The sequence below is a fragment of the Loxodonta africana genome, chromosome X (genome assembly GCF_030014295.1).
Source record: "Loxodonta africana isolate mLoxAfr1 chromosome X, mLoxAfr1.hap2, whole genome shotgun sequence".
NCBI classification, from domain to species: Eukaryota; Metazoa; Chordata; class Mammalia; order Proboscidea; family Elephantidae; genus Loxodonta; species Loxodonta africana.
In genome coordinates, this window is record NC_087369.1 from 63,594,439 (window position 1) to 63,607,619 (window position 13,181).

General features: G+C 43.3%; 1 protein-coding gene across 6 annotated transcripts in view; it reads right to left on the minus strand.

Moving 5' to 3' along the window:
• Window positions 1-13,181, minus strand: part of IQSEC2 (IQ motif and Sec7 domain ArfGEF 2) — an 84,497-nt gene that overhangs the window by 37,052 nt on the left and 34,264 nt on the right. Inside the window, exons 1-2 of one of the 6 annotated variants that reach the window (XM_064278317.1) lie at window positions 8,403-8,538; window positions 6,449-6,498 (exon numbers count right to left, since the gene is read on the minus strand). The exons of 3 other annotated variants lie outside the window; for them this stretch is intronic. In XM_064278317.1, coding sequence (XP_064134387.1) covers window positions 6,449-6,498; window positions 8,403-8,483 — 131 coding nt within the window. In that variant the 5' untranslated portion in view covers window positions 8,484-8,538. Of the gene's footprint in view, window positions 1-6,448; window positions 6,545-8,402; window positions 8,539-13,181 lie in introns of those variants that run through there. 2 more of the 6 variants (XM_064278315.1, XM_064278318.1) reach the window with 2 other exon arrangements.

Consider the following 13,181-nt stretch of genomic DNA (forward strand, 5'->3'; position numbering starts at 1 on the left):
GTGTCACCTTCATACCAAGACCGGAAACCTGACTCTCTCTTATTATGATGCAATCCTCTTCACCCCATGCACTACTCTCAGCCTTCTCATTCCAAAGCCCCACTTGGTCAAGTCCATCCTTTACTCCAGGACCATCCCCAGATGTATACAGCTTTTAGGTATATTCAATGCGATGCTACACACATTGCTATGAGAAAAACAAGACACAGATGGCTCCTACCCTTCAAAAGTTGATAGTGAACCAGGAGTTTTGCATATATCATCTCCAATCCTAAAAACAGCCCTGAGAGGTAAGTAGGCATTATTCCTACTATACACATAAGGAAACAGAGGCTCAAAGGTTAAATGACTTAGCCAAAGTCATAGAGTTGGTAAGTGGTAGAACTTGGACTTAAGTAGATGTACTGACTCAAAGACCTATTTTTCCCCCCATAATGCTTGGGGAGAGCCAAAATGTGGGCAAGACCATTTCTGGAGAGAGAGGGGGATAAAGAAAAGCTACTACTTTCTCAAGACTCAGTACAATGTCACCTCCTTCAGTAAGCCTTCCCTGGCTCCCAAATGGGGTTAAGTGCCCCTCCTCTGGGCTCCTACAGCACTCTGAGCCTACTTCTGTCCCACCTCAAACCACACTATGCTGTCATTGCCTGTGTGTCTCTCTCCCTTCTAGACTTGAGCTCCCTGACAGTAGGACCAGATACAATTCATTCCCGTATTCCACCAAGGTTCAGCAAAAGGCCTAACCTAAAGCAGGCAAGACAAGATGTTTGCTGACTGCATTTGGTGGTATTCGAGCTAGCTATTAAAGGAAAAACATGATATGAACAGCTGGATACAGGAAAAAGGTATAAAGGAGGAGAGAAATGAATTAGTAAAAGCAAGGAATAGAACCAAGGAAAAATGTCAGTAATATTAAAATGATGACAGAGTGTATAGAACATGTTTTCATTGTTGTCATGTAGGTTTTCTTTTCCTCAAAAAAGTAGGATAATACAATAAGCTCTGTTCTGCAACTTCCTTTTTTCATGTAACTGTGAGGCTTGGGGATCTTTCCATGTCCGTATATAGAGACATACTTTCTTCTTTTAATCTGTTATAGAGTAATCCAAGGAGCCCTGGTGGCCCAATGGTTAAAGCACTCAGCTGCTAACTGAAAGGTCAGTGGCTTGAACCTACCAGCTGCTCCATGGGTTCTGTAAAGATTTACAGCCTTGAAAACACTATGGGGCAGTTCTACTCTGTCCTAGAGGGTCGTTATCGATGGCAATGGGTTTGGTTTTGGTTTTATAGAGTAATCCATAGTATGGGTGTATTATGAAGTAAAAGTTTTCCCTACTGATGGACATTTAGGTTAGTTTAATTCTTGTTGTTGTTAGTATCAGCATATTTATTATTTAAAAAATTTTACTGTGGTGAAATATATATAACAAAACACTTGCTATTTTAACCATTTTTAAGCACACAGCTCAATGGCATTAATTACACTCACCATGCTTTGCAACCATCACCATTATCCATTTTCAAATGTTTTTCATCCCTGTAAACAGAAACTCGGTGCCTCTCAAGTAATAACTCCCCATCTTCCCCTTCCTCCAGACCCTGATAAACACTAATAAACTTTGGTTTCTATGCATTTTCTTATTTTAGATATAAGTGGGGTCATTAGGTTAGTTTAATTTTTCACTATTACAAACAATGCTGCAGTGAACATCTTTGCATATGTTTGGAAGTATTTTTGCAAGATAGGATCCTAAAAGTTGAATAGCTGGGCCAAAGACCTATTATCTAAATTTTGTTTAAAATACAGATAAAAGTTATTTGCATTACTTTAATATTTTTATAGACTGGCCAAAAATAAAGATTATTCCTACTCATATAATCCTGTATTTTTAAAAGCATGCATCAAGCAACCTTTTTTTTTAAATAATTTTTATTGTGCTTTAAGTGAAAGTTTACAAATCAAGTCAGTCTCTCACATATAAGCTTATATACACCTTACTGCGTACTCCCACTTACTCTCCCCCTAATGAGTTAGCCCGCTCCCTCCCTCCAGTCTCTCCTTTCATGACCGTTTTGCCAGTTTCTAACCCCCTCTACCCTCCCATCTCCCCTCCAGACAGGAGATGCCAAGACAGTCTCAAGTATCCACCTGATACAAGCAGCTCACTCTTCATTAGCATCTCTCTCCAACTCATTGTCCAGTCCAATCCATGTCTGATGAGTTGTCTTCGGGAATGGTTCCTGTCCTGGCCAACAGAAGGTTTGGGGACCGTGACCGCCGGAATTCCTCTAGTCTGAGTCAGACCATTTACTCTGGTCTTTTTATGAGAATTTGGGGTCTGCATCCCACTGTTCTCCTGCTCCCTCAGGGGTTCTCTGTTGTGCTCCCTGTCAGGGCAATCATCGGTTCTGGCCGGGCACCCAGGCAACCTTTTAATTTTATCACAAGGTCATGTGATAAAAAGCTGCACAGTATGGCTAGGTTTACAATTTGGAGAAGGGTATTTTAGAAAAGGTCTCTGACTGGCCAACTTGGGGGCTACCTAGTAATAAAACCTTAGAGGAATCTAGTTCCAAGATATGGTTCTCAGTGTGACAGAATATACACACATAAAATTCTGGTGGTAACTGACAAAACGGTCCCATAAAAAGTTGTATCCATTTACTCTCCAATCAAAGTATACAAGAGGTTGTTTCCCTACAACCCCTTCAATCTTTTTAATCTTGGTATCTTAAAAATAGTACTTCATTGTTGTTTAGTTACATTTCTTTAACTATTAGTGAGCTGGAGCACCATTTCTTATTTATTAGATAATTGTTTACTGTCAAATTGTGTTATTTCTCCATTTTAAATGGGTTGTATATGTTTTATTGATTTCCAGGAGATGATACAGAGATAGATACAGACATAGATATTAATCTTTTGTCTGATATCTGTGTAGCAAATACTTTCTCCCAGCCAACTGTTTGTTTTAACTTTGTGTTAATATCTTTCTCCACACATAAGTTTTAAATTTTATGTAGACAAAATTTCTACTCTTTATTACTTCTAGGCTTTTTCTTTTTTAATTTTTGGTGAAAATATACACAGCAAAACCTGCTCCCATTCCAGTTTCTGGACATAATGATCAGTGACATTGGTTACATTCTTCACATTGTGTCAACATTCACATTATTTCTGTTCTAGTTGTTTCAGTTCCATTTACTTACTCTTCGAAATGAACTTTAGAATCCAATTGCCCAACTCCCAAAGAAAATACCATTGAAATTTTCGTGAGAAATACATTGAACCTGTGACCAAATTGGGAAGAACTGTAATTTTTACCATATTGGGTCTTCGCATCCAGGAATAGGATATGACTTTTGATTTATTCAAGTCTTCTTACAGCCTTCAATAAAATAATTTTCTGCAAAGAAGTATTTCACATTTCTTGTAAATTCCTAGGAATTTTATAATTTTTTTGCTATTGTGAATGGGATCTTTTTTTCTATTATGCCTTCTAACCAGTTACTGCTTATATTCAGAGAAGCTAATGATTTGGGTGTACATTTACCTTGTATCTACTCATCTCACTGAATTGTCTTATTAGTTCTAATGATTTTTCATTTCATTCTCTTTGATTGTCTAAAAAGACAACCATATCATCCCCAAATAATGCTAATTCTGACACTTTTTTTCTAATCCTTCTACCACTTCTTTTTTTAATCCGATTGGTTAAAATCTCCAGAAAAAATACTGGCCAATAACAGTAATTCTTACTTGGTCCGTGTTGTTGTCATTAGCTGCCGTCAACTCGGCTCCAATTCATAGTGACCTTATGTATAACAGAACAGAATGTTTCTTGGTCCTGAACTATCTTCAAAATCGTTGCTATGTTTGAGTGCATTGTTGCTGCCACTAGGTCAATCCATCTCACTGAGAATATCCCTCTTCTTTTGCTGACTCTCCACTAACCATGAAGTCTTTCTCCAGTGATTGGTCTCTCCTCATGACATGTTCAAAGTAAGCAAGACAAAGTCTCACATCCTCAGTTCTAAGGAGCATCCTGGCTGTACTTCCTTCAGGACATATTTGTTCATTCTGGCAGTCCATGGTATAGTCAAGATTCTTTGCTCCTACCACAATTCGAATGCGTCAGTTCTTTTTCAGTCTTCTTTTTTTACTGCCCAGCTTTTGCACGCATATGAGGCCACTGAAAATACCATGGCTTGGGTCAGACACACCTTAGTCCTCAAAGTGACATCTATGCTTTTTAACACTTTAAAGAGGTCTTTTGCAGCAGCTTTGCCCAGTGCAATACGTGGTTGGATTTCTTGACTGCTGCTTCCGTGGGCATTGATTGTTTATCGAAGAAGAATGAAATCCAATTCATTCCACTTCAATTTCTCAGCCATTTATCATGATATTTTTTATTGGTCCAATTGTAAGGATTTTTGTTTTCTTTATGTTCAGATGTAATCCATACTGAAGGCTGCAGTCTTTTACTTTCATCAGTAAGTTCTTAACGTTTTCACTTACAGCAAGCAAAGTTGTGCCATCTGTTTTATCATTTGTTCCTGAGTTTAATGAAAATTTACTTAGTGCTTCACTGTTACATTTGATGACTGTCTTTGTTTCTAATAAATTTTTTTCTACCAAATTAGGAAGTTTTTGTTAATTCTTAACTTACTGTATTAGTTATTTATTGCTGCGTAACAAATTATCCCAACTTACTAAGAGTGTCTTCTAAAATCAGGAATGGATGTGTCATTTTATCAAATAATTTTTAAGCATCTATTGTTTTTTTTTATTGAGATGGTTACAGAGCCCTGGTGGTGCAACGGTTAAGCACTTGGCTGCTAATTGAAAGGTTGGTGGTTCCAACCCATTCAGCAGCTCTGCGGGAGAAAGACCTGGTGATCTGCTTCCATAAGGATTACAGCCAAGAAAATCGTATGGGGCAGTTCTACTCCATCACATGGGATACTGCTATGTGTTGGAATTGACTCGACAGCACCCAATAACAACAATTGAGATGCTTATATGATCTTTTTTCTTTAATGTAATACATTACAATAACAGATTTACTAACATTGATCAATCCCTGCACTCCTGTGACATACCCTAATTTGTCCTGATATATTAATCTTTTAACACACTAATGGATTCAGTTTGCTAATTTTTTATTTAAAATATTTGTTGCTGTACTAGTAATATGTGGCCAGAAATTCCATAGTACCTAGTGGGCCTGGTGCGATTTCTTAGAAGAAAAATTTAACCATCTTCTCAATTCTTCTATGCTTATTGATCTATTCAGTTTTTCTGCCACTCCTTATGTCAATTTTGGTTATTGACATGTCCTAGAAAACCACCCATTTCCATGTCCTAGAAAACCACCCATTTCATCTAGATTTTCACATTGGTATAAAAGGATACAAAGCATTTTCTTATGACTTTTTTTCATCTCCTCAGTATCTATGGTTAAATTCTCTTCTTCCTGTATTATTTTATTTGCATTTTCTTGCATTTTTCTCAGTCATATCTGCCAGAGGACAATCTATCTAATTTACTGGTCTTTTTTAAAAACCATCTCTTAGTTTATCAAATTTTTGTTTTCTATTTCATTAATTCTCTGGTTTTATCTATAGTAATCACACTTATACTCTGGTTTCTCTTCAGAGATCATACAGTAATTACTTTATTCTACTTTCTTTTCGTTGCTCTTTTTCTAGCTTCTTGAGTGAAATAATTAGTTCATTTAATTTAATCTGTCTTGTTCTCTAAGAAAAGCATTTAAAACTACAAAATTTCCTTGGGGAACCCCCATGGCCACATCCCATAGGTTCTGATATGTAGTATTCTCATTGTCATTTGTTCTAAATAGTCCATAAATTACATTCTTATTTCCTCTTTAACACAATTATTTTTAAACTTCCAAATGGTGTGTGTGGGGGGGGGCACTAGACTTTTTTTGTTGTTGTTACTATTTAATTTTATTGTATTATAATTAGAAATTATAAAATACGTTTTCTAATTAACTTGGAAATCATATTGTTCTCCAAAGGTGTGGGCAAATTGTTCCCTCTGCCTAAACACCCTTCCCCATCCTATCCAACCGGCAAATTCCTACTCATTCTTCAAAACAGCTCAAAAGTCACATATTCTAGAAAGCCTATCCTGACCACAGTTCCTCTCTCCTCCTGATAGAGTCCTAACCTACCAACCACTCCTGCCTTTTGAGGCAAGTATCAAGGGAAGGATTTTTTAAAAGACAAATTACAAATAGATTCCAAATGTCCTCTTTAAGTGTCCTGATCTGATCCCTCAGTCACCCTCCTCATACACTCAGACACCCATTTCACAATCATGACAGAGGCTAGAGGGAGAAGAAGGAGAGGGGCTGGCAACAATATTGCATATTTGACTGGGAGGGTTAGGGATTGGGGGAGGAATGGGTCTAGCTCTTACCTGCTCTCTGCCAGCCTGCCTGAGGGGGTAAGCTTCATGGAGTCAAGGACCTGAGTAGGACAGCAATACTGGTGTAGAGTATGAGACGCTGTGGACCTGAGAGACAGTGAGAGACAGAGAGAGAGAGAGAGACAGAGAGAGAGACAGGGAAGGAGGGGATAGGCAGGGTGGGAAATGGGGACAAGGAGGTGAGAGTAAGTGGGGGGGGGAGGGGAGACTGGGAGGAATGGGCAGTGGAGGAAAGGGAATGGAAAATGAGGGGTGGGAGGGAGGGAGGGACAGAAAATGAAAAGAAGGGAGGGAAGAAGGCAGGCAGGCAGGAGGAAGGAAGGGAGGGAGGGACGGAGGGAGGAAGGAAGGAAGAAAAAAGAAAAAAAAACCACAAAGTCAAGAAAGAGAGGACGGCACTTGAACCACAAACAGAACACAATGACAACAAGGGGCAGCAGAAATGAAAGAGCCGGGCTGGGCCTCCTGTGTTCCAGGTGACTCCGTGGGGACCTCAGCCACGGAGACATTGGGACACCACAGCAGAGGAGGGGGAAGGGAGCCCTCCTCACACCAGACGCCACATGGGAAGGGAAAAGAGGAAGGGAAGGGGGATGAAAGAGAAAAAGAAAAGATATGTGTTGGAATGGAGGGGGGCTCCCTCTTGTAGAGAACCCCTCACAGGAAGGGAGGGAGGGTAAAGAGAGTAAAGGCTCTGGGACAAAAGAGGGAGAAGAACACACGGCAGGGAGGTAGAGGACACACTGAAGGAGGAGAGGCAGAGAAACAGAGAGAAACCGAAACAGACAAGGAAGAGTGAAAAGGAAAAGGAGAGAAAGACAGAGAAAGAGGAAAACAGAGAAAGGGTGAGACAAAAGACACAGAGAGAAGACAGGGAGAGGCAGAGTGCCAGAGCAGAGGAAGGCGATGGCGGAGGAGAGCCGACAAGGCCTCAGTGGTCTTGGTGACAGAATGGGACTCAGGGGTGAGTGGACGGGTGGGGCCCAGCAGAGCAGAGGATGGGGTGGTTCCAGCAGCAGTCTTTGCTTCACAGGCCAGAGCTGCACCCCCAACCCAGGGGAGGGCCCACACTCCACCCCCAGTGCTATGCCCCTACCCCCCAGAGCAGGATCCAAAGGCTCCTCTGCCTCCTACTTCCCCTGATTAAAGTTCAAAGAACAGGAAAGAGAGGGAAAGAAGGAGGAACAGTGGGATAGTGAGGCTGAGGGCCTGGTTCCTGCCCTACCCCGCACAGGGCAGATGCTGAGGTCACGCTGGACAAACCGGAAGTGGAGCTGGCCCTTCCAGCCCAGCCAGTACCTGTCCCCCACAAGCCCCTGAAGGCAGATACCAGTCAGAACTTGGCCATGCAAGAGTCCAAGTAAAGGCCAGGAGATGTGGCTGTAGGTCAGGCCAGCTGACCACTATTTCACTCACTGCAAACTTGAGGATGCCCAAATCCTAGACCCTTCCAGAGAACCTCTAAATCTGAGCCTCTTCTCACCAGCAATTCTGGGATAATTATCATCAGAGTGACTTGTCTCAAATGCCGTTTATGTGCAAGTCACCAGCCCAACTCCTTTACTTGCTATCTCAAATATCTAAGACTCAGATATTCTTAGGCTTCTGGAATGTTGGTATCAGGAAATCTCAGCAGCTGCAAGCAAGCTGGTAGCCCTGCAGTGCTGGGCCAGGCTGGCACACCAGGACAGCTGTCAGTCACACCCCTCACAGGCCACAGATTGCGCTGCTTAGGGCTCCAGCGTCCTTATAGAGCTGGGCACCCAGATGCCCATGAGCTCACTTGCTCAAGCTGGCTCCCTCCTCTAAAGCCAAAGGCCTCTAAGAGTCCAAGAGGGGAGCCAGGAACCAGGAAGCCAGGAGGCTGCTGAATCAGCAGCCCAGGGACTGGGTCCAGGCCTGGGCAGGGAGGGAGGGGTCAGGCTGCTGGGGCCCTGGTTCCTACCTGCTGCTTCTCCTGGAGGGCTCCATGAGTCTGGACCTGTCCTGAGGGCAGGCCCCTTGGCCTGCCCAGTGGCTCTGCCATGTCACCATCCCCTCTTCCCTAGCCCTTCCCTAGAAGGAGGAACCAAGGAGGCGGGGCCAGTCCAGCTGGGCTGCAGGCCAGACTGCAACTAGAAACTTTGCTCCTTCCCCTGCCCTACTAGGAGGGCTGGGAACTCATAGTAAAAGGAAGATTTGCGAGCTTGCAGTTACTCTTCTGGATCAGACACCACGCCAGGTTCCCTATGTGCACCTCCACTGGAATCTTCCCAACCACCCTGGCAAGTATATGTGGCTAGCCCTACTCTCCTGAAGAGAAAATTCAGATGGAGAGAGGATAAGTAATTTGGCATAGGTAATATTTTTTTCTTCTTCTTTTAATATAGGTAGTAAGTGGCAGAACCCCAAGATTAAGGCCTGGTTTGACCATTCCAAAATCTGGACTCTGTCCCTTCTGCCATATCGCTGCTTTGCAGCATTTCAATAGAAGCTTTTCACAAACATCCTCGTTTTCAGCATAGTTAACAAGACTATGTTGGGGAGTTGTTCTGGAAGGCCCCATGTCAGGTAAAATTCAAATCACCCATTTTAGGATATCAAGATGGGGCCCTGGCCAATAGTCTTTACCACTGCAATAAGCTCTCACTCTCTCCTATATTGTTTTCTGGACTGCCTCTCCCTGAAGAGAAAAGCACAGGCAGAAGAGGCAACACTCACAATCATAAGGCTGTTCTTCCAAGGAAATTATACAGCCTGTTTTGACAGATGGGGAAATTGAGGCCTGGAGAGGGGAAAAGTCTTATTTTAAGTTCGTATAACAAGTCAAACTAGAATCCAGGTGCCCTGACTTTCCACCTACCATAGAAGTCTCCCCCTCCTCAATATGGGTAAGGCTGGAGAAAGAAGAGAATTTTGAGGATTTGAAGGATGTGGGGTTTCTGAAGAGTACCACAGATCCAGCTCAGATAGCGCCTGTCCTTTCACAGTTCCAGAGCCCAGGCCCTTGACTGTCCTGAGCAGAAGGCGGCCCTGGGAGGGGTCAGGGGGGCACTGATCTAGAAGGAATAGGAGCTGACAGGCAATAGGCCACCCTTCCTGCCTCCCTGCTGGGGCAACTGATTCCTCTCAAGAAAGCCAAAGCTGCTAAGAGAGACAGCCCTCCAGACCACTGCAGTGGGCCCTTTGTGGCCTCCTCTCCCTCTGCCCACATCCTAAAGCCATGCTCCTCAGGGCCTTAGTGCCTGCTTTTTCTACTCTCTTTGAGCAACTCCCCTAGCTCCTACAGAAGTTTCACCTTGTGCCCATCTGCAGTTAGTGCTCTCTAAGCCATAACTCTGGCTCAGACCTTCCTCTTGGACTGGGGTAGGAGTCTAGAGACAGAGATTCTAGTCCTGGCTCTAAGGCTGATGCTATGTGAGCTTGGGGAAGTCCTGCCCCTCTCTGGTGAGGCAAAGAGCCTAAACTTTAGTGCCTGGTATTGCTGTGTAACCCTGGGCACATTGCTTTACCACTCCTAGGCTCAGTTTGTTCGTCTCTAAAAGAGGAGCAGCAATTCCTACCTCACAGGTTCTTGTAAGGATTCAATGAGACAACTGTGTACATGATGAAGAGTCTCAGCCTGGGAAGCAAGGGTAGGCACATGGTTAGCCTGTTTGTTTCAATGATGGGAAGACTTTTAGGAAAAAAAATCCTTAATCTGGGGCCACTCTTGGAATTCAAATATGTCTTAGCATGTGGGGTAGACTCATGGGATAACCCACCAGGGGCTGAAAGGAAGAAGGAATTGCTGCATTTTTACGCAAATAATGCACATCTTATACGTTTTTTGCCAACTGTTATTTTCCTAAGTGTGCTATGTGCATTATATGGGTGGGTGCATTATTTACGTGGGTACATTATTGGCAAAAAATAAGGTAAGGATGAGGAGCCTAATACAGCCACAGGGCACTGGTGGGTCCTTCATTCACTTACTCAACAAATCTGTATACCAGGCATTGTACCAGGTGCCGTGTACTAAGGGTAGACAATGTCCTGCTCTCATGGAGTGAGGATGAATGAAATTAAACTAAGCAAAAAGTAGAGGTAGTAGGGGGAGAGCATTCCAGGCAGAGAACACAGCTTGGGTAAAGGACCTGAGGTGGTATTTCCAGGAACTGAAAAGAGGCCAATGTGGCAGAGTGAACAAAGCACAAGGGAGAGGAGAGACTGGAGAAGTAGGCAAGGGGACTGATCATGCACAGCCTTAGAGGCCATGATAAGGGTTTCAGTATTCATACTAATAGTAAATTGGAAGCCTGTGGTTCATGGAGAGGCACAGGGGGAGAGTGTCTCTGAAGCCCCCTGAAATAGTATGAAAAATATTAGTAAGAGCACGTTTCTGAGGAAAACATCTCCAGCTTGCATCAGATCCTCATGGGTTTGTGACTCCAAAGGGGTCAGGAAGCGCCTTATATGATTCCTTTCATTAAGTGCCTACTCAGAACTAGTGGAGACTTGGTGGTGCAGTGGTTAAGAGCTATGGCAGTTTGAATCCATCAGCTGCTCCTTGGAAACCCTATGGGGCAATTCTACTCTGTCCTATAGGGTTGCTATGAGTCAGAATCAACTCGATGGCAACCAGTTGTTGTTGCTCTGTTTTTATGACCTAGTGACAGGCATCCTAGAACCTTCTGTGAGCTAACTCCTGCCCCCACCGCCAGCTGGTCTCAGTCCTCCTCCCATCTTCAACCTGTGCTTCACCCAGACAGAAGGACTTGCAATTCTCAGCCACACGCTACGGCTCCATGCCTCATCTTTGCATGTGCTGTCCCTCTGCTCAAAAGACCCTTCCCCACAGCTCCTGCCCCCACCTCCCCACCTGACTAGCTCCCCCTTCTTCAAAAGCAGCTCAGGGGTTGTGCCCTTTGAGAGTCTGCCCTGACTCCTGCTAAGTTGGCTGGGCCACCTCCCTGGTGTCCTGTTCACCCTGTGCTCCTTGCATCCAGCATTGTTCACACTGTTCACATGCTTGTTGCCTTTTCTTGGATGTGAGCTCTCTGAGGATAAGGGCCCTGTCTTATTCATCTCAGTGTCCCTAGCATCCAGTACAGAGCATCTAGTCACACATGTCAGTAAATGGTGGGAGACAATCTACTGAGGTGAAGGCTGAAATATGTACTGATGGACACTAGAGGGCACTGTGGCCCCTGGAATCCTGGGCAAGATGCTGGCCAGAATGGGCTCAGGGCCAGGCAAGAAGTAAATGTCTCCAGGAGCCCAGGAAGCATGGAAACTCTACTCCTGGGTCCTGCAGCTCCTCAGCTCTGGGTCTAACTGATCAGGGCTCCAGGTCTACCCTCTCAATTTACATTCTTCTCCTCTTCCCGACCATATCTCATGATACCCTGGTCTCAATGAAGATACAGCTTTAGTTCTCCACAAATGTGAGTACCAAACATCGTCTCCTACAACTCTGGCACACGTTTTTTGATCCACCTGTAACACTCCCCACTTTACTTCACTCTATCCCCACCCCTTGCCTGGCTAACTTCTACTCATCCCTCAGGTCTCAGCTTAGATGTCAGCTTGGAGAAGCTTCCCTGACCTTCAGGCTGGATTAAGTATACTTCCAAGGTGCTCCCATAGCTCCCTATACTTCGCCTATAATTATCTTAATTGTCTGTTTCCTTGTCTGTTCCCTACCAGACGGTGAGTTTCATCAGAGTGAGGCCCATCACTATTATTCAAGAGCACTTAGCACAGTGTCTGGTACATTGTAGGTACTTCATAAACTGTCCTTGAATGAATGAGTGGATGGATGGATGGATGACTTTGGGCAAGTCACTTTACCTCTCTAGGTTTCAGTTTCCCCCACCTGTAAAATGGGGTGGCCATGAGAATTTTTTTTTATGAGAACTAAAGATAATGTTTGTCAAGTGCTCCATAACAATACTTGATACATAGTAGGCACTTTCTGAATCAAACCAAAAAAAAAACCAAACCCATTGCAATCGAGTCGGTTCTGACTAGAACTGCCCCATAGAGTCTCCAAGGAGTGCCTGGTGGATTTGAACTGCCAACCTTTTGGTTAGCAGCCATAGCACTTAAATACTATGCCACCAGGGTTTCTGAATCAAAGCAATTATTAATATTTGGAAGAATAAAAAATGGGGGGAAGAGTTGAAAAAGACTCTGTTCTGAGCCTGGGATAATCTTTCCTACTCAGGTTTACCATTTATATTAGAAGAAGGCTTTAATAATAATAATAAAAACATTATTTTTATTAAAAAATAACACTAATACCTCCTATTTTTTTTTTTTTTTATGAGCCAGGCCAGAAACAGGAGGCCCCAGAGCAGGTGGTGGAGATACTCTAGTCTAAGTCAGAGGATTTGAGGCTAGAGCTGTGGGCGTTGTTCCTGGATCTGGAGAATGATCATTACAGGCACAACTGATTCCAGACTCTTTACTTATAGGTGAAAAACTTGTCTAAGGGGTCATTAATTCCCTCTGTAATTCATGTAAAAACTGCAGGGTTTGTATTAATGGAAAAGTAAGCTCAAGCATCAAGCTGATAATATTGATAATGTATACTTGTAATTATATATTGCAGATAACTATGAATTCAGTCACTGCACTAATAAAATGTAAAAATTCCTGAAGCAACCAAGAAGGTGGTAGAAGGTGTAACATCAGTAGCATTATGCTAGTTGTTCTGAGGCTGTGAAAATTACCACAAACTGGTAGCAATGATAATATTCAC